The following is a 21,787-nucleotide window of genomic DNA, read 5'->3' on the forward strand; positions in this document are numbered from 1 at the left end:
TTTACAATGGCATACCCAGAATAGGTAAAATGTACACCATCAGCCTCTTTTACAGTGAAACACAGAATAGTTTTGGAAAGTATGTGAGCAGTTGCAGTTAAAGCATGAGGATAAATATAGCATATGTCAGATGGAAAAACCTTAAGAACGTGGGAGCTGCGAACTATCGTTTAGTAGTCAGTGGCAGTTCTGTCTGAAAGCAGTGTTTCTACTCAGCTGTAAAAATACTGTTAGATGTGAGTAGCTAGGGAGTGGTGAAGTGAGAGTGTCAGTTAAGGAGCAAAAATAAGCAAGAGTTCCCTAGAAGTGTAGGCTAAAGACGCTGTATCTTACCTCTGAATGAATAATACATGATGCTTTTCAAAACCCTTGTACAGCATTTCAACTTCTTTCTTTTTCCTCTTGCTTGTCTATGTTCCCTTTTGTAACTTCAGTAGGTTGCCTCTGAAGCTCTGTGTTAGCTTCATATCTCAGTGGTAATAGTGACTCCTTCGAAGGGCATGTTTGTTGTGGTTTGAACCCAGCTGGTAACAAAGCCCCACGCAGCCGCTCGCTCACTCCTCCCCACCCTGGCCATGGTGGGATTTGGAGAAAATATGAAGAAAGGCTCGTGGGTCAAGATAAGGACTGGGAGGGATCACTCCCCCTTATGGTCACGGGCAAAAGACAGGCTCAGCTTGGGGAAGAAACAAAATCAATTTAATTTACTACAAGTCAAATCAAACCAAAGATATTAGGAAGTAAAAACCAAACCTTAGAACACTTTCCCCCCACCCCTCCCTCCTTCCTGGCTCAACCCCACTCCCGGTTCTCTCCACCTCCTCTCCCCGGCGGCGCAGGGGAACAGGGGATGGGTGTTGGGGTCAGCTCCCCACACCTTGTCTCTGCCGCTCCCTCCTCCTCAGGGGGAGGACTCCTCACTCATCCCCTGCTCCACCGTGGGGTCCCTCCCGTGGGACACAGTCCTTCATGAACTTCTCCGAGGTGAGTCCTTTCCACGGGCTGCAGTTCCTCACAAATTTCCCAGGCGTGGGCCCTTTCCACGGGCCGATCTTCAGTTACAGACTGCTCAGTGTGGGCTTTCCCATGGAGTCACGACCATCTTCGGGGGCATCTGACTGTTCCAGCATGGGTTTTTCCACAGGCTGCAAGTGGGCCTCCACTCCCCTGCTCACCTCTATGGGCTGGGGGAGGACAGCCTGCCATCTCACCACGGGCTGCAGGGGCATCCACCTCCTCAGGCGCCCTTCCTCCCCCTCCTTCTTCACTGACCTCAGTATCTGCAGAGGGGTTCCTCTCACATTCCAATCCCCCTACTCACTACAGGTTTCCCTTCTTAAATCTGTTCTCCCAGAGGTGCTACCACCATCACTGTTTGGGTCGGCCTGGGCCAGAGGCGGTGGGGGAGCTTCTAGCAGCTTCTCACAGGAACCACCCCTGCAGCCCCCTCACCCACTACCAAAAAAACCCCCACCACACAAACCCAAAACAATGTTAAACAAAGCAAAGGTAGTAAGTACCAGTAGTGGACGATTAATTTGAAGTTAAAAGAGGAGAACCAAAATATCAATATTTTTTCTCCTAATGAACTAGAAAAACATCTTAGTATAGTAATTTGACAAGTCTGAGAAGTTGTTAAGTTTTCAGCAGAAAAAGGTATTCCTTGCTATAAACAATATAAATATACCGTGATCCATAATATCATTGAGCTAGTTTGTGGTTTTGGAAGAAGTAAGATATTTCTCTTAGATATATTTTAAAAGAATACTTACCTTGCTAACAGCACCATTAGTGAATATTCTAGGCATGTTTGATCTTGCTTTAACCTGCCTGGCTCAGTGCAGTGAACAGCCTTGTCACTGCACAGGACATGGAGCTGACAACAACCCTGTGAACTACAGCAGAAATGAGTATGATCACCCTCAAGTCACTTCCTGCTCTTTCTCTGGTACCGATGCATGAGGAGTTATAAATTTAGTAAGAGGCACAGACACTCTCAAAATACCCTGGAAGAAAATCAGTTCTGCTCCCAGACATGTGACTTACTTACTTACATTTTTATTGTAGAAGAATTTTTTGTTACTTCAGTCAGTCCACTTCCTCTAACACCAGAGTCCCTGAGCAGAAATCACTGAGCTACAGCAGTCATCAAGTCTTAGGGTAGACTGAAGAATGAATGCATAATAAATTAACCAGAAACCATGAAAACCAAAGCTAGCCAGTGTAAGAGAGAAACACACTACTAAATATGCTCTCCAGAGACTTTGACTTAAAACCTTACAAATCCATTTTCTTCCCTTGCCAAAAATCTAACAGAACTCTTGCTTGTAAGCTGAATCAGTAACTCCATGCTTTCAAATAGTATTTAATTTTTTTCTTGTGGACTTTGTAATCATCCTCCACAAAGTATGTGGATTAACAGACTAAATCTCACTGAGTTGGCTTTCATGGCTTTTAGACACACAGAACTAAAACTTAAAATATGCTACAGAACTGGAAAAAAATCTGTACTGCCCCTACTGCTTAACTTTTTTTTGCAAATAAAAAAGGTCAACATCAAGCTTAACCTAACTGACGCTCACAGTAGCAGGAAGAGTAAAGTATTTGAGTGACAGGAGCAGAAAAAGCCTTCTCCCCATTGTCTGTGGTATCCCAGATTTGTCGTTCAGCCCTGGGAAAGCTGTGATGTCAGTATAGCTAAGATTCCTTTAGTCTGAGCTGTATAAATCTTAGACACCTTAAATATCTTCAGCTAAGCTGGGTAAACAGTCTAAAACAAAAGCTAGCAAGCAGGAGCAAACTTTTGCCTAACACTCATTGTCATGCTTTAAATACCAATCTGTTGGATTAATAAAGTTGCTGGATAAAAGGAAATAATTTTCATTCCACAATTTTTCTGTAAGTGTAAATTTTGTTATCTAGTTCTGTAGAAGCTTTTTATATTTTGCTTACATTTGCATAAATGGATAAAACACTTAAGGATTGCGTTAGCTTTTGAAGAGACCTAGGAAAGCTGAGTGCTATGTACAAAATAACCGGCAGGGTCAGATCAATAGTCTGTCTGTGGCAGCAGTGATGAGAGATGCTACCTGGGGACCAAAGAAGCACGGCTGTCTGCAGGCCATGTCCCTTCTGTTCCTCTGCCAGCCACAGCAGTGAGATCAGCAATATTAGGAGATACATTCTTGGCTTTTCTTTTTCATGTCTTTTTCAAGAAGTGTGGGCAACAAGTTCACAGACAACGGCTTTTCCTAAAGGTACCTGCATAGGATTCTTGACTGTGGGTCTTTTTTCCCCTTCTCCCATATTCCCCAAGTAAGATTATAGGTAGTATTTATAACATGTAATCAAAGTGTTAGGTAGTAGCAGTACCTAATGTCTCATCTGCTTTTTTTGTGTTTTCTTAAACAGGAAGATGAACAGAACTTAACAGCACTTTAGGACTTGACTTCTGATGGGCTGGATCTTTTCTTGGCAGGAGTTTTTGAAGATTCATGCAGTGAAAGAAGAAACAGCCAATGGCTTCAGAATCCATGGTGCCAGAGCAGGCAAAACAACATCTGGTAAAGGGAAAAAGGCGGCAGCAGCAGCAGCAGCAGCAGCAGCAAACTAGGTCTTCCAACAGTGATGGTGAAGATGACATCTTTGTATTTGAAGCAAATGAGGCTTGGAAAGATTTTCATAGCTCTCTTCTTCACTTCTTCGAAGCTGGAGAGCTCTGCGATGTTACACTGAAGGTGATATTGTCACACATCCATTTCATTTAACAGTCGGAAGATTAAGCTACAAATAAGTGTGCTGGAGGTGGCTGTGAATTTAGGCAGGGGTATTGGAAGCCATAGAATACCTGTTGGATCCGAGGTATCTCTAGATATGCTCATGTTTTGTTTTTTTTTCTTATTTAGGAAGTTTACAACTGAAATGTAAACATTTAAGATATTGACAGTCTGAGAGAGGAAGTACATGACTTTGACGTCACCCAACTTGCCTTCTAAGCAAGTTCCCACAGTTGATCAGTGTATTACTGTGCAGTTTCAGCTCCTTGTAGCCTCTTTGTTCTCACACATTTTGATCCCCAATTTTATCTCTATTTTTGCATTCTGTGTTGCTCTGCTAGATCTTCCTGGCAAACAGGATTTCTGCAACAAATCCAACTTCCAGTGTTCTCAAAGAAAGGAAAAAAAAAACCCAAAACAGGCAATTATGTTCTACAGTTGATCAAAGAGTAAAGGAGGAGGAAGAAACCAGTTTTATGATTCTTGCATAGCATTGCTTTAATGCATTCTTTGTAACTCAGCTGTATATTACTTATATCCTGATCACAATAAATTTATATCTAGCATCTGTAACAGTGGTTGCCAGCACCTACAAATATTAAGTATTGCTTAGCTAGACATCTTAGTAGTGCAAGATAGTTATTTAAGAAAAAGAGATGAAGCATAGTTCCGATACCAAGAACAAATGACAGATGCCTTTAAGAGAAATTGTTTGCCTGCCACTTTTACTATTAGATATTAATAAGGAAAATCCTTGACAGATGTGTGTCTCTTGTGCCCCCCTGGTAGGCATCTCATCTTTCTAAAACGCTTGGGAGACAATGGAGATCTCTGAGAGGAAGAGGGTTTCTGTCCTGCCCCAGTAGACAACAGGAGTAGAACAAGCAAGAACATTTTTCTGTTCTGCTTTGCAGCAGGTATTAAATTGCCTATCACCAGCCATGGAGCAGGCACTAGATGCAGCAGCAAATAGGTCCAGTGCCTCATAACAGTTGAGTTAATGCTCATAGGACACTGAATGACAATACTGAAGCTGCTCCGGCCAGCACGAGCACCATGAAACAGAACTTGCCTGAGCTCATCATCAGGTCTTTTTACATCTTGTCATTTTAAAAGGTGTTTTGGGGAAGAAGGTTCATGTCAGAGCTCTTTAACAACCTTCCTCTCTTCCCTTTTCTTGACCTCATCCTTGCTTTTCTCCCTTTCCACCCACCCTTGCGAAAAAGGCAGAAAGTCTTATTTTATAAACGTAGTTAAACGTATACTCGTGCTAGGGAGCTTGGCTTGCAAAATACACTTTACTGTGGCTGCAGTTTAACTTCCCCTGAGTTAGGCTTGTATTGTTCATATGTATTATTTGTGTGAAGCTACTTCAGTAATTTAAGAATATTAGATTGCATGACTTGACTTCCAGTCCTCAAGTAGGGAAGATAATCTATGGAGGCTAGAGCAACCTATGTATGTACATCTTACCATAAGGCTTCCTAAAGCAGTGATTTTCAAGTAACTGTTAACTCCGTCTTGAACTAGAATTTTCTGGAGGGCTTGATTTTTCTTTCTCTAGCGCTCAGGCATTTCTTGTGTTTTAAGAATAATTACTTCTCTACTGAACTTTCTGCTTTTGTGCGTGACCTCTGATAGTGAGCAATTCTGGCATTGCTGTTGTCAGACCAATTATTGATTTAACTGCTGGCTCTTAAAATATGATAGTTAATAACTGGAGGCCAACTTTGATTTCAAAATACCAAGAACATACTAGATATTTAAAGTTAAGCAGATTTGGGTAAAATAGTGAAGCCACTTAATTCAAAAGAAAGATGCAATTAGGGAGTGGGATGATGGACAGAATAACAATCTCTGAAGGTGAGAATGGCCTAGGAGCTTTTCCTGATATAGCAGGCCAGCTGGTACCATCATTTTGCATCAGTACTATAATTAGTTGGAATGCTGACATTGTAACAGTGATAAACCATGGGAGACTTCCTCTGCTCCAGAAAGTTAAAATCTGGAATATCACCTACTGTACTGCTACTGTCATATGAACAGCTCCCTGTTAGAAGGCGGAGAGTGGCAGTTGCGTACCATCTATCTGCTTTTCTCCTGTTGGTCTGCTTTTTTGTTTGTTTGGTAGGTCTATGAATTGTTCATTCTGGAGTGATCGAATTAACTCACACTGAGCCATCCATCTTTTCCTCTCTTTTAATGTCCATACTCTTTCATGTGTGTTTGCTTTCTGTACTCAACTTACTGGTCACCAGGCAGGTTACACTTGTGTTGATAATACACACTTTTAAAAAGGGTAGAGCAATTGTGTATTGAATCAGAGGTAGAAAAAACTCCAAATTCTCCGTTATAATTTAATATCCCTTTTTTTTTTTTTTAAACTGCAAGACAGCTCAGTGTAACACTTTCATCTGGAAATGAACATGTAATTCGAGTCTGTCAGGGAAACTGGTTGCTTAACTTGGCCATGTGCTTGTTAGTGCAGACTGCAGAATGACAAAGGCTGTAAGAAAGCACTCTTGTAACACCAATAAGTAGTAGATTGTTCATTTACCTTCAATAGTTACATTGTCTTGTAATGTAATTGAATTCTAGAATTTTGTAAGTGAAAAGCTTATTTTGCGCTTTCTGATCAGAATTTTGAAAAATACCACATCTTTTGTGGCTAAACAGCTTCTAAAAATCCTTGAAGTGATTGGTAACTCTGAATAATCCCTGTAATAGCTGTTATTACAGTAGTTTTACATGAAGTTGCTTCTATAAACAGCATTATCAATTCCTCAACACTAGTAAAAGTCCAGAGGTTTAAATTAAAAGTAGTCTAAAAATGTCAGTTTACAATTCCCTGCCCCCCCAAATCTCTGAATACACATAAACCAAACAAGTGCCTAGCAGTCTCCTCCTGTCTCCAGGATGTATCTAGAAGGTTCTTAAGGATGTTTCATTTAAAAAATAGGACACAGCTCTTAAAGAAAAGCAAGTTCAGTACCTCAGTGCTATTGCTTCCTTGTGTTATTGCCTTGCCCTACTCTGACGGCCAAGTTACAACTTAGATCTGTTTGGGATACATTGATATAATGTCAGAAGTACAGGGCAAGTGGAGTTAATTTGTTTGAACAAAATACAGTAGCTCAATGCATACTGAGTTCAGAATTCTTACCTCAGCCTAACTGTCTCTCCTTTCACAGCTGAAACTGACATTCCAGTAAAAGACTGGGTGTTTTTTTGTTGTTCTATTTTCAGGTTGGTTCAAAGCTTATCTCCTGCCACAAACTGGTGCTAGCTTGTGTTATACCTTACTTCAGAGCCATGTTTCTTTCGGAAATGGCTGAAGCCAAGCAGACATTGATTGAGATCAGGGACTTTGATGGAGATGCAATAGAAGACCTAGTGAAGTTTGTGTACTCCTCCCGGCTTACTCTGACGGTGGATAACGTCCAGCCTCTCTTGTATGCTGCTTGCATTCTTCAGGTGGAACTGGTAGCAAAGGCATGCTGTGACTACATGAAGCTGCACTTCCATCCCTCCAACTGCCTGGCAGTCAGGGCATTTGCAGAGAGTCATAACCGCATTGACTTGATGGACATGGCTGATCAGTATGCTTGCGAACATTTTACAGAAGTGGTGGAGTGTGAAGACTTTGTGAGCATGTCACCACAGCACCTCCATAAACTCCTGTCCTCCAGTGACCTGAATATTGAAAATGAAAAGCAAGTTTACAATGCTGCTATCAAGTGGCTGCTAGCCAATCCACAGCATCATGCTATGTGGCTGGATGAAATACTTGCGCAGGTAGGGCAGACCAAGGTACTGGGCGCCTGTCTTGTCACTGGTTTAGTTGTATAATCAACTGTTTGTACTTAGGTAGATCTCAAGATGAAAAATATTCTTAGCAGTTGGTGCCTCATCTGGTATTCGCAGTTGGTGCCTCATCTGGTATTCACAGTTGTTCAGTTGACAGTGGAAGCAGGTTAGATCTCTTGAATATTAGGAAGAAGTTGTATTCTCCAGTTTCTGTAGAGAGAAGAGTACTCACTTCATGCTCATGGCTGGGGGGTAGGGAGCCAACAAAAAGCTGTATCTGTGGTAGAGCAGAAACTTCTTAGATTTACACATAGTGGAGAACATAAAGCCATCACTTCACTTGGTTTGATGCTACTACAGCCTGAAATGCTCACTTCCCCTGCTGGTTAAGTATTTGTACTTAAGAAAGGAGAGTAAAGCTGTTGAGGAGGTTTTTTACATGATTAGGAAAGTAAAACTGTAATGGAGATGTGTCACATAAAGTTGTGCTAATTCTAGAACTTTCTGTATATTTAATTAACAAAAGACCAAGATGTATTAGCCCTATGAGCAGGCTAGGAAGCTGTTGTGGTTTAAGCACAGCCAGCAACTAAGCACCACAGAGCCACTCACTCACTTCCCCCCACCCAGTGGAATGGGGGAGAAAATCGGGAAAAGAAGTAAAACTTGTGGGTTGAGATAAGAACGGTTTAATAGAACAGAAAAGAAGAAGCTAACAATGATAATGATAACACTAATAAAATGACAACAGTAGTAATAAAAGGATTGGAATGTACAAATGATGCGCAGGGCAGTTGCTCACCACCCGCCGACCAACACCCAGCCAGTCCCCGAGCGGCGATGCCTGCCCCCCCCCAGTTTCTATACTAGATGTGACTTCCCATGGTATAGAATACACCGTTGGCCAGTTTGGGTCAGGTGCCCTGGTAGTGTCCTGTGCCAACTTCTTGTGCCCCTCCAGCTTTCTCGCTGGCTGGGCTTGAGAAGCTGAAAAATCCTTGACTTTAGACTAAACACTATTTAGCAACAACTGAAAACATCAGTGTGTTATCAACATTCTTTGCATATACTGAACTCAAAACATAGCACCGTACCAGCTGCTAGGAAGACAATTAACTCTATCCCAGCTGAAACCAGGATAGAAGCATATGCTGGACCCTTTAATGCTCACCAGACTAGCACTGCTGGTTACCTGTAGGATCGGAAAGGAGTTTGGAGTTTAATCGTCTAGACTTGATGCAAATCCACTGCTTCTGAAAGAAGGTATCAAAAGGTCACTTAGCTGAACTTATTTAAACACCCATCAGACCTCCTCCTGTCAAAACGTTAGTTACTTCAGTTATTCAAGCTCCATATGTGCTGGTTATAGGAGTTTAAAATACAGTATTTGAGACAGGTATGGAGAACCTGTGCTGGGGAGGAGGGGGGTACATGCCATGTGCTGCAAAATGCCCTATGTATCTTAGCAGGTAGGATCAACTGTGCTGTTTCAGTTGTCACTGAACTCCAACTTAAACATTTTGCATTTAGCAGAATTGCTAATATTGGCATCACGTGAGTAACAAGAGGTGCACTAACATGCTGCTGTCATTGTCTTCTTGCATCATTTTTCACACTTCCTGGAAAAAGATCACAACTGTTTATTAACTGTCTTCCAAAAACGTTCAGTTTCATCTAGACTAGCATGAGGTTTTAGGTACAAAAAACCCACTTCAGTACACTGTAATTAAATTCACAGGCAATATAATTTGAGATTAAAAAAAAAAAAAGATTGATTTTTATTGCCCAGTTTTGCTAGCAGATGAGATTAACAGCTTTATTCTATTCAGGGAAACCAGAGTCTAGAATGAAGCAATGAAAAAGTAAATGCCTTCCTGTAAACATGGGTTATTTGCCAGAGTATATGGAGCCATCAGTTGATTTGGACATTACTGCTAGTAGAAAACATGACTGGGCTTCTTGACAGTTCCTATCTACATCATAATCAGGCATACAGGTTTTGCTGTTATAATGAGGTTCTGAATTTGTCAGCCTTGAGTTCTTACTGCATCACTAACCTTATGAGTATTAGCAGGGCTACGGTGGTGCTTTTAATTAGCCTAAAATAAGCTGGGCCACACTAAAGGAAGAAGTGGGACTGAAAGTGAGTGGGCAAGGAAGAAGTGGTAGAGACACTTGCTTACGTGAAGACAGGGACACTTTGTCAGCCATTTAAAACCACCATGCTGCTGCTCTGAGAAGCACCAGAGATACTGGACTTCACCATTGCTGCTGAGCTAACTGGGAGCTGCCTGACAGCATTGACTCCAAACCTTAGGAAGTCAGATGGTGATTTACTTCAGTCCCCCCCTGCTAACACCTGTCCCACCTTTGCATCTGTTTGTACTTCATATTCCTCACTGTTTCACAAGGCCAAATGAAAGGCTTGGTGAAATAAATTGACTGTGGGGAGGAAGGCATTTCAAGGCAGTCTTGGAGAGGCTGACCTTATTTCAGATCTGCCCTGTCACTGGGGATTGCTCTGGGCAGTGACCACCTGTAGCCTTACCCTGAGCAAGCCTTCTGTTCCTCAGCCTGGTCACCAGCACTCTTCTGGGGAACCACAGGAAGGATTCGAGGAAGGAAACAATTAACTCTCAACCTTTTTTTTTTAATCCTGCAGTCTTGTCAAGTCCACACTAGAGAAAGGTGTTACTGCACTAGCAATACCTCCTTAATAGACACTTAGTTCATGCTGACAGTGTTTCCTTTTTGACTTGCCACCCAAAGAAAATGAACCATTCTAGCAAAAGCCCTCTATACACTGGTACAGCAGTGAGCTGAAAATTCATACCCTCGGAAGACTACCTGACACAGACTATTCTGGTACAGTCACAGATGCTGCCTGTGTCACGCCAGGCAGGCGCAGTTGCAGTACAGGCAGCGGCACTTCTTCCTCTGCTCAGCCTGGGCCAAGGGACAGTTCTCCACTGCTGCTTAAATGCAAATGGTTGTAGCAAACGTTTCGCACTAAAAAGAACTGTTCATATCACTGTTATTCTGGAAAAAAAAAATGAAAGCTGCTCTTTTTAGTGAAGAGTGTGGGGCTGGCAGCTGGCTCAGAAGCTGCCATCTGTTATGCGTGCATCACTGTAAATGGTGAGACTCAGTCAGTTCAGCCAGTTACTCCAACTGTGTTCATTTCTGTCAGGTACGGCTGCCTCTCTTGCCCATTTGTTTCCTTATGGGTGTTGTGGCAAAGGAAGAGATTGTCAAGCAGAATCTAAAATGTAGGGATTTGCTGGATGAAGCAAGAAACTACCACCTTCACCTGAGCAGCAGGGCAGTGCCAGACTTTGAGTACTCCATTCGCACAACACCAAGGAAGCAGACTGCTGGTAATTAAATGTGTGTCTGATTATCCAGTAAGGAGTGTGGAGAAAAGGTGGTGCATCTTGCAGGCTTAGATAGCTTGATATAAATGGTTGTTAATGACTTAATGCAAAATTGTGAAAGCCATTGTGTACCTCTGGTAATTAGGAAATGTGCTGCATTTTCCTAGCAGAACGTTAGCAGTCATTTTCTTTCTTTAAAGCATTATTTATTTGTCATGATTGGCTCTATCTGTATTAAAGCTAGAACTGTTAAGTATGTTACGACCAGGCAGTATGCTCAAAGTTATATCAAAAACAGTGGACACTTATCTTTTGGTGCGAGAAGGTTGAGCTAACTTTTAAACTCCTTGGCTAACCTACACCAAAAGTGACTGATGAATATTAGACTGCAAATCCTAATTTTTACATTGTTACCTTTAACAAACAATCTGTTCATCACCCTAAACAAAATCACAAAAAGCGTATTTAAAATATGCATTGTTTTTGCAAGAGCATAGATAGTTAATTGCCATAGCAGCATGCCAAGCAAAGGCCAGAATCCAGCATCCAATTATACAGGGCAATGACTGTGCCCCTTGAAGTGAAATACCACTTCTCCTGGACTACATAATTTTCAGTTCACTCTGCTATACAACTTTATCTGCCATCTTCCTGCTGGTTTTCTGGAAACCCGTTTTGTCTTCTTCAGGTGTGCTGTTCTGTGTTGGTGGTAGAGGTGGATCAGGTGATCCATTTCGCAGCATTGAATGTTACTCTATCAGCAAAAACAACTGGTTCTTCGGCCCTGAAATGAACAGCAGGAGAAGGCACGTGGGTGTGATCTCTGTGGGAGGTCAGTAACCCTATTCAAGCAACCCTATTCAAAAGGCACTTGTTTGCTCCTTTTGCTGGAATTGGTACTTCTACTAAATAAATCTGTCTTGCAATGGCTTAACTGTTGGATATTCTTCAGTTTAGTAAAGCTTCTTCTTCATGAAGGGGTTTCTGATTCTGAAATTATCTGAGAGCATGCTTACTGAAAAGACATTACTGTGAACTGAGAAAGTTAGGGTTGTTCAGCCTGGAGATAGCTTTTTAGTAGGGCCTGTAGCAATAGGACAAGGGGTAATGGTTTTAAACTAAAAGAGGATAGATTTAGACTAGATATAAGGATGAAATTTGTTACAGTGAGGGTGGTGAAACACTGGAACAGGTTGCCTGGAGAGGTTGTAGATGCCCCATCTCTGGAAACATTCCAAGTCAGGTTGGATGGGGCTCTGAGCAACTTGATCTAGTCGAAGGTGTCTCTGCTCATTGCAGGGGGGCTGGACTAGATGACCATTAAAGGTCCCTTCCAACCCAAACTATTCTATGAACTGTATATAGCCTCTTGCTTTAATAGGCAATTGAATTTTTTTTATTCCATTTATAAAGAAACAGCCTTACACAGCAGAGTCACCCAGCATTTGCTATCTGCCTTCATACTTAAATCCATACAGGCAAGTCACTAAGACCATAACTCTTCCAAGAGCAGACCTACCTTTATTTTTGGGTCTCCATCTTCTGAAACCAAGTCTGTGCAATCTAGAGCAGCTTAGCACCCATGATGCAACTTTTCCTTGTACATGGTAGCCCCTGTGTTGCTGCAGCAGAACAGGTATCTTTTTATCCCCATAGAAAATCTGGAGAGACCGATACAAATGTCCAAAATTGATCTGACTTGCAGTACTGAAGTTATGGGAAGATCTTTTGTCTACGTATCTCAAGCTTTGTGTAAGCTCATGTTAAAACAGATCTCTGGTTGAGTACAGCATGTAAAAATATAAAGTCTGTACTTATTAAAATCCTGATATTGAAAACATTTGAAAACTTTGTTTGAGCTTTTGTCTTCACATAGGCAGGGATATTGCATAAGTGAAAACTGAAATGTTGCCAAGCAATCTCTGTACCAAAAGATGTGTTTGTGTTTCAGGTAAAGTCTATGCAGTAGGTGGGCATGATGGAAATGAACACTTAGGAAGCATGGAAGTATTTGATCCTCTCACAAACAAGTGGATGATGAAGGCATCAATGAACACAAAGAGGTACCTGTCTCATGATCCAAAACATAAGTCCTAGTCTGTGATGTATCATTTCTTGCTGATGCTGAAAAATGTCATGTCTGTCCTGTCTTTATTTGGGTTTCCAAACTGTGTTATTTTTAGGAAATTTGTTTTCCTAGTTTGGGGCTTTATGCTATCAGACACCTTTATTTACCACCTGTAAAGCAAACACAAATCTGCATCACATACTTGCATACATCACATATTTGCACAAATACAAAGTTGTGTGTAACGTAATATTTCACTGCAAAACTGCATAATCCCTCTCTCTAGGGAGAGGCCCTGGCTGGTAACATTGGTTATGTTTATGCTTTGGCTTTCTTTTGTTGCTCTATCCTTTCCTTTTTTTCTTTTTTTTCTTTTTTTTTTGGGGGGGGGGGGCACAGTGTGGCTGGCTTCTGGAGCAGAGAGCTCTTCTACTCCAACTGTGCTTACATTCTGATATCTAGGGCCTTTCTGCTGTGCCCAATAAAGAACTTGAAACTGATTAACTGGTTCTGTGGGTTTTCTGCTCTTTTTAAGAATGAGCAGGATAACTGCCATCAGAACATGCACAGTGAAATATTTCATGCCCAGGAAACAATAGCTGCCTATGTTCTTGCCACAAAAGGCCAGAAGCACTAAAACACTGACAGTCAGATTGAGGATTTTTCTTGCCTTTTGACATTTAAGATTCTTTTAAGGAGCTACTGGACTCACAGATCTGTATTTTTTTTTCTGCTGTCATTTAAATCAGCCTCCATAATTCTACATTCCATTTTATTATTTGTTGTTTCTAAAAGCATCATGTACAAGTAGGAGTAAAATACCGGGTTTGGCTAAGTCCTAAAATTATTTGTAGCTGTAACCTAATCAAAATAGAAGACCCACACTACTGGAAGTGGCTTCTTGCTCCTCTTCCTCCCTCCGTCATGCCACCACCCCAGGGCATATTTCTGGCAAACATCAGTCCTAGACTTCTGTGACATTTCTTACTCAGTACCTTGGTAAATGAAAGGGCTGCCGTGCCTTGGCTACACTCCACTCCTCCCATTCGCTGAGGTGGTGTTGGAATACTTAGTTGACAAAAAACTGCCACCATTGATGGTGTCTATGCTAACGGCTGAGTAGAAAGATTGTGCCTCCCTTGCCCCTGCTTAGGTATCTGTGAACCTGCCCTCTCTGTAATGAGACAAGAATGTTCTCAGTGAAACGGTAAATCATCTGTCTTGGTAGTTAAAGCAGAAACTTAATGCTCCATTCACTTAATAACTCCATTCTAGACCATACTTTTCATTTTGTAGTAGTGACTGTACTTTCATATTAGTAGATTCGGTAGAAAAAAATCTGACAGCTATTTTAACACAGACTTAATAGAAAATAACAGAATGGAAGAAACTGCAATTAAACCTTGCTAGAGTTCTGTCATCTAATATCCAGCTCAGGTTTGCCTTTTAATATATATTAATCTCACCCCCCAAAAATCATTCCCAAATTGTAGCAGCAGCTATACCAGTTAAAACCAGCAGGTTTTGGTTCTCCATCAGATTCAGTAAAACAAGATAGGAGGTGTAAAATTAAGTACCAAGACAGCGATATCAAATAACTAAGACAATCTCATATATCCAAGCATGTAAGTAGAGGACTTGGGCCTTAGGTGACATTCAGTCAAAACAATATTCCATGCACCCCACCTTTATTATTTTTTTTTATTTTTTAAACAGGAGCTTTGTCATTTTGCAGTCTAAAAAAATTCTAGCTGCAGCAGTCCTAACAAACAGGTGCCTTGGAAAGCTGAGGTGAAGTAAAGATAAAACTCTAGAGTCCCTCTAATGGGAGGCTGCAAACATACAAAAGGCTTTCAGGATAAAGCTGCAAGACTGATACAGGCGTGCAGAGGGCCAGCCACAGTTACTGGTCATTATTTATTATAAACTTCACTTTTAAAATTTTCATGACTTTTTCCCCATAGTTTAAAACACGTGCCAGTCACTTGATCTGTCTTTCCCATTCCCTTTCCTTAAGGATTTGCACTAAGGTATTGATCCTATGGTTTTCTTAGGAGAGGAATTGCTCTTGCCTCCCTTGGTGGCCCCATTTATGCAATAGGAGGTTTAGATGACAACACTTGCTTCAGCGATGTGGAAAGATATGACATTGATTCTGATCGATGGAGTGCAGTTGCCCCAATGAACACTCCCAGGGGAGGAGTCGGCTCTGTAGCCCTTGTGGTAAGTGACTATTTCCTCCCAAGTCAGGGCCAACTGGGGAACTGACCTGCTTTTCAAATCTGCTTTTACAAGGTGGAACACAAGGATTTTAAACAAAATGCACCTGGTGGGTCTGAGCACCTCCGGTCATCAAAATTCTATGGAACTGTGCAAAAGGTGAGGTATTTAGGATAATACTCATAGCAAATTGAACCACGCTCCCTGTTTCAGCCGTACTTGAGGTGCTGGGATTAAGTACCAGGACCCTTCTAACAACATCAGGCTAATGCTTCACGTCTCATTCAGAAGACTCTGGTTTGTCATGGTTACTGTGTTTAAAGGTACTGAATGCATCTGCACTTTAACTCCCTTCACCATATATAATCTGCAAGATGTCTACAACACTATGTAACTTTTTCACTTCTTTAACTGGAAGATGGCGTTTACAATTTGTTGGATAATTAAGTCCATTGTTGGAATTATTAAATAAAAGTAAATGATTAGGACTGTGTGGATATACCATGTTTTCCTATAATTCTAACATTGCTTATGAAAAGCTGAGTAAATACATATACATTACAAATAATCTTTCTCTATACAACTGTTTCCCAGAACCATGTTTATGCTGTGGGTGGCAATGATGGTGTAGCATCTCTTTCCAGTGTGGAGAAATATGATCCCCATTTGGATAAGTGGACAGAAGTGAAAGAGATGGGTCAGCGAAGAGCTGGCAATGGTGTCAGCGAGCTCCATGGCTGCTTGTATGTTGTTGGTGAGTAGGGATGTGACATTTTGTAGTGCTGTTTCTGCCAAGTATTGGCATTTGGAAGAGGCTGTTTTTGCTAGAGGAACTGGGGAACAGACAGACCTGACCTGTACTTTGTGTTCCTGGGCAGGAGAAGAAAGCAAGCACAACCAGGGCATGCTTAAACGAAGGTATGTTAGTGAGGAAATAAAAAGCAGTTCCTAACCCACATTTAGGGTGGCCTATACTGTTCAGGACAGTATGTCTATATAGAAAATCCTCTCGAGACTCACTAATCTTGAGTTTCCTTTTAGGAAAATTATTCTGAAGTTCACGCGCTTCTAAAGCACTCTAGTTCCATTTTGAGTGTAGACAACAGTAGCTTTTTCACATGGTGATGATACTTATTCCACAGCCTGTTGTCCCAGGCCTGTCTTGTTCTGCTCTACCTCGCATTTACCTGCTCTCCTGAGGGGGGAGGTTGCCAGGTAGGTATGATGTAGTGATAGGTTGCAGAGCTCTGCCTTGTCTATTATCATAAGTGATTTAAAAAGTTTCAAGTAAAATGCTCATCTGACAGCTGCCCCAGCAAGGGGAATGCATCACTGAAGTCTTACTTGAGGATTTTTTTTTCCTACTCAAGTATTCAGCAATGCTGTAATTTGAAAACAGCGCAAGAGTGTGTTTTGCTTAAGCCAAAATAAGATCAGGACCATCCTTTTACTGGTCTTAGGGTTTTTTTTCTATTTCAAATTAGAAGCTGTTTCATTGTTACTATGTGTAAGATGAATTCAAGGAGAAAAATAATAGAAATACCACTCCTTGCAACTTGAGCAGAAGAGAACTGTCACTCTGGGTGATACAGGAGGGAGAGCTGTTAATTTTTAGGAACTTGTAAAATTCATGTAAAGAAATAGAGCTGGACACTAGCCCACTGAATGCTGAGAACAGCATGATAATGCCAGTCTTGGATATCACCAGCACTAGGAGTGGCTAAAAACTGATGATGTGATGATTCTTTGCAGGTGGCTTTGATGACAACTCTCCACTGAGCTCAGTGGAGCGGTTTGACCCACGCAGTAACAAATGGGAATATGTAGCAGAGCTTACAACTCCGAGGGGTGGCGTTGGCATAGCGACACTGATGGGTAAAATTTTTGCAGTTGGAGGTCATAATGGCAACACGTACCTGAATACAGTGGAAGCGTTTGATCCCATAGTGAATAGGTAATTTAAAATTTTCTATTTGGCTTAGTAAGACAATGAAATTTGCCTATGTGAAAACACAACATAATAGAAATAGTGTGCAGCAGGAGTTTGTCTGTTGTTTCCTTGTAATAATTGAGTAGTATCCATGACTAGTGATGCAGGAGTGCTGCTTATGCCACTAGGTTCTTGTAAATATTTAAGTACCTCCTCCTCCTCTCCATCCCGTACCCTCTTCCCTTCATTCAATAAGAATCTACATTCTTCTGGTTGTTTCAGTCTGATTTTGCACTAAATTTACCAGAGAAATAAGAATAAACTAGCAGGGTGTATTTTTGTGCACAGTAAACAGCTAGGCTGTATAACAGAATTTCAGACACGGAAAAGAAATACTTTCAAGTTGCTCAGAAAGGACAGGAACTTACTTTTATTTTTTTCCTCTGCTGTCTTCTTAGATGGGAACTCGTCGGCTCTGTGTCACACTGCAGGGCAGGGGCAGGCGTGGCTGTGTGCTCTTGTCTCAGCAGCCAGGTCCGGGATGTGGGCCAAGGATCCAGCAACGTTGTTGACTGCATGTGAGCTCTGCTGCCTCCTCCAAATTCCAGAGGAATGATAGTAGGGAGGCACTGCAGAGCTTTCAAACACCATGTTTTGTATGGTAGGTTAAGAAATAAAACCAACACATTTTCTTTGTGAAAATGTTACCTTCTGCAACTGTAAAGCTTTTGGTGGCTTTCTATCAATAGTGATACAGAAAAGCCTGTGAAAACATGGAATAAAAGTGGGACTTACAGGAGAAGACCTGCCAAGAGCTGCAATCATCCCATTTTTAAGAAGTTGCAATTTCAAAATCATTTGAGGCAGCTGTTGCAAGGACTCATTATTGAACCATAAACCAGGCATGGGGTGAGGTGAGCGAGCGGCAGTTAAGACTGCTGAGCCTTACCCAACAGCCCTGCTACATGTTTTCTGGAGGACTTGAGTGCCATTTAATATAACTTATTTTCAGGAATGTAGTCTTAAACATTTCCTAATTGTGCAAGAGCTTTGTAACACAAAACACAAAGTGTCTCAAGTTTTAGAAGGTAATGATACCCCTGTTGCACACTAAGATAACTGGAGCAGAGAAGTTCACTGCCCACCTCCCAATGGACTTATGGCAGCAGTGGCAATTGCAGGTACTTACTCTGAAACCTGTCTTTCAAAGTACTTTCTCAAGCTAACACACTTGTTAGAAAGCTGAAAAAATTCTTGACCTGAGTTTAGCCACTGGAATACTGGAAGTTTCAAGTCTTCAAAAAAATTTATAGTAATTACTCCCCCAAAAGGCAAGTTTCTGTTGAGAGGTCATTCCTGAAGTAACCAGTGTAATTTGTCCTACTTTGAGATGATACAGTGTATGAAAATGTAGGCTTCAGTGGTGTCTGAATCACCATTTTCATATGAAATGGAAACATAATAAAAGTTGCGGTATTCTGTAAAGACCTTTAAATGCAACTCTAGAAGATGGCATGTCCAATTTCAGTTTCCAGTAGCAACTCTGTGGTAATTCTAGAGGTACTGGCTCTTTTTAAGATAGTTAAGCCAGAAAGATCTAGCCTCAAAACAGGTAGATGACTTAAAGCTCACATAAACCAAAGAGAATCGGCAACAAAAAGAATTGGAAATTAACCAGTTCTTACATCAAAAATTGAAATAGGAGGTTGACAAGGCTGTGTACAAAGACATCTTGTTATGCAGTCAGACACCCTGAATTCCACGTAAAGTCCAGCTGGAAAGACTGCAGATTCTTGTTCTGGCATCACCTTGAACAGACCAACAACTGACAGTCCTTTGCGACCAAAGTTTCACGTTACCAGGTTGTTACAAGTGACTAGGGAGAGCAGCAAACTTCTCTGCATTCAGTACCAAGTGAGAGGCAGGACAGTACGAGCATAAGGCATAGTCATGTTTTGCTGTCGAGTTACCATAATTTAGCTTTTCTGTTTCAAATGGCTTGCACTTTGGTAGCACCCAGGGTCAAAGTGAATGGTACTGTAAATAATGAAACATTGCAATAAAACATTTGTACTTCAAAGCACCTTGTTTATAGTATGACTGGAGCATGCTACTGTGGGGAAACATTTGAGTATTTTTTGGTTTCTGCAGAGTGTAATTCTCAACAGGAAGCCTTTATCAGCAGGGAAAATCCTGCATTAGAGCCATGAGCCATACCACCCTGCTACTGGCCTTGTCCCCATGCGAGGATGCGGTCACCCTTGTGGCTCTTGATCTTGCTAGAGGGGTGGAAAGAAGAGGTGCAGGTTCCCTCTCTGGAACCAAACAGGTTCTTCTATGGATGTCCTAGCTAACGAGAAAACTTAAGAAGGAAAAAAATGAAAAAAGAAAAGAAAAAAAAAAAAGGCAAGTTTTCCACAAAGTAACGCTGACCATGAAACCAAGTAGCCTGGCAGTGCTGCTTGCCAGCTGATACATTTCTCCTCTTGGTGGGAAAGTGCTAGCACCCACAGGTACAGCCTGTCACTCACGCATCTGGACCACACTGACAGCAATCAGCTTCCAGGCACCAAAGGGAGGCATGTGTGTTCAGCACGTTAAGGTTACAGCAAATGCACTGGGATTCTGTACAGTGTGGGAGGAGCTCCACTGTCAACCCTGTAGCTGGAAGTCAAACTATACTAGGTCTGAAGACAGTCGTAAGACAGACACTTCTGTTGTATTTCAATTTGTGCACCCTGCCCCCCAACATTTGTGCTCAGGCTTCTGGAGGCATATCTTTTAGGGCTGGCACGAAAACTGCAAAAAAGGTTTACCAGGAACAACCCTGTTGCCAGTATAGTGGTGTCCACATTATTAATATTAGATGGCACCAGAACTACAAATATTTTGTGCAGAACTGTTTTTAGGAACACTTGCTGGAAATGTGATAATGATGTCAAAGTATATTAAAAAAAAAAAAAGTATAGGATTACTGTGGCAAGAAACCGTAATGACTTACCTGCATATAAAGCTGTTGTGATTTAACGCCAGCAAACTCGGTTTTCTTCTTCCAGTACTGGCAACAGGACAATGGTAACAAAGAAGTAACCTCCCCCAGGCTGGGGAAACAGAGCAGCCTGCCCTGGTTCCCCGTGGTGAGGCAGCCCTCCAGTGGCAGCAGGCCCTCACTCCCACTGCCTCCCACTGCCTCTTCTAATTTAAAAGTAAACTCGGGATTTGCAATAGCAAAGTCTTTAAACATTCAGGATCATGAAATCATTGCATCTAAACATGATGCACGTCTCATCCCAAATATGGAATTGTTACTGCTTCTGTTAATGATGTTTTTCCTGTATCCTTGACCTCACCCATAAAAATCATAAACCCAAAGGTGTCTATTAGTACATCCTTTAAACACAAAGAAAAAATAATTTTGGAAGAATCGAGTGTGGTTATAGTTACATCAAAGTTCCCAGCCTGCTGATTTTAACCATGTCATGGGCTTCCTGGAAGAGCAGGACCAGATTCTGGACCACTCTTGACCAGCCCCCTTGGCCATGCATCTCCAGTCATGTGTGTGCAGCCAGTGCTGACCAGCCACCCTGCTGCTGCCCCAGGTTCTGGGACACGCTGCCTCCCCATCTCAGCTCTCCTGCTGCCCCACAGCAGCCCTCAAGCATGACGCTGCTCCTCACCTCAGGACTTGGACCAATTCTTCCCAAACCATACCGCTGCCAAGGGCAGCGCATCATCTGCTGTGCCTTCCACAGCCATGTTTGTCTTCAGGAAATTTTAATCTCAGCACTTTTATTTATGGAAGATCAATACAAAGACAAAGATTTCCCTTCAAGTTAGATTTCTTATCACTACATTAAAATAGTAATTTCTGATGATATTTTTTTTCAGGACATGCCATAACACCATGATGATGCAAGGATCTTGCATGTATTACTGTTTATTTCAATTTTGTAAAATACGTCCTTTCAATAAAATCTTAAATTCATATCTTACTATTTATGTTTAAAGTGGATTGTGAGAATTTGGTTATACTTTCACAGCTTTGAATACTTTTTTAATATTGCTCTTCCCCAAAGGCATCTTATTCCTAATAGAGCCATGCTTGCAGCAAAACTGTTTGGCTTAGACATTCTGCTAAAATATTCAGATGTGGACAGAAGACTTCAGAAGGTGATGCACATGCTACTTGCATATTTTAAAACGTAAACAAAATATATGCATGCATTCTTACTCCCATCAGAAAGACTACAGACTTTCCTCCTGCTGAATACCAGCTGAGAAAAAATTATTTCACTGAAATGTCTGCCTGTAGAGGGGGATGCAGCCCAGCAAATAACCAAGCCTTCGCAGAGGGCTTTGCACACACTTCTATTTATGCCACATAACCAACAGGTAATCAACCAATGGCCTCAGGCTGCTGCATGGAAGCAGGAGGTAACAATGACCCCAGCCAGGCACTGGAGGGATCCCGTGTCTGTCTCCAGGATCTTCTTTCAGATGTGGTGGGATCTGGGAGCAGTTATTCCAGTGTCAGAGTTGTTAACCTGTGTAGCATGCACTCATGTAGGGCAGACTGAACATGTCAGAAGCAATTTATTCATCAAAATCAAGG

General features: G+C 41.6%; 1 protein-coding gene across 3 annotated transcripts in view; it reads left to right on the forward strand.

Moving 5' to 3' along the window:
- Positions 1 to 19,255, forward strand: part of KLHL8 (kelch like family member 8) — a 26,443-nt gene extending 7,188 nt beyond the window's left edge. For 2 of the 3 annotated variants that reach the window (XM_069781247.1, XM_069781259.1), the window contains exons 2-10: positions 3,412 to 3,737; positions 7,023 to 7,571; positions 10,774 to 10,960; positions 11,646 to 11,789; positions 12,909 to 13,020; positions 15,080 to 15,248; positions 15,840 to 15,999; positions 16,998 to 17,199; positions 17,634 to 19,255. In XM_069781247.1, the coding sequence (XP_069637348.1) occupies positions 3,519 to 3,737; positions 7,023 to 7,571; positions 10,774 to 10,960; positions 11,646 to 11,789; positions 12,909 to 13,020; positions 15,080 to 15,248; positions 15,840 to 15,999; positions 16,998 to 17,199; positions 17,634 to 17,757 (1,866 nt within the window). In that variant the 5' untranslated portion in view covers positions 3,412 to 3,518 and the 3' untranslated portion in view covers positions 17,758 to 19,255. Of the gene's footprint in view, positions 1 to 1,205; positions 1,911 to 3,411; positions 3,738 to 7,022; positions 7,572 to 10,773; positions 10,961 to 11,645; positions 11,790 to 12,908; positions 13,021 to 15,079; positions 15,249 to 15,839; positions 16,000 to 16,997; positions 17,200 to 17,633 lie in introns of those variants that run through there. The other variant, XM_069781254.1, reaches the window with a different exon arrangement.
- Positions 19,256 to 21,787: the final 2,532 nt, after the last annotated feature.

This window comes from Haliaeetus albicilla, chromosome 1 (genome assembly GCF_947461875.1).
Source record: "Haliaeetus albicilla chromosome 1, bHalAlb1.1, whole genome shotgun sequence".
Lineage (NCBI taxonomy): Eukaryota > Metazoa > Chordata > Aves > Accipitriformes > Accipitridae > Haliaeetus > Haliaeetus albicilla.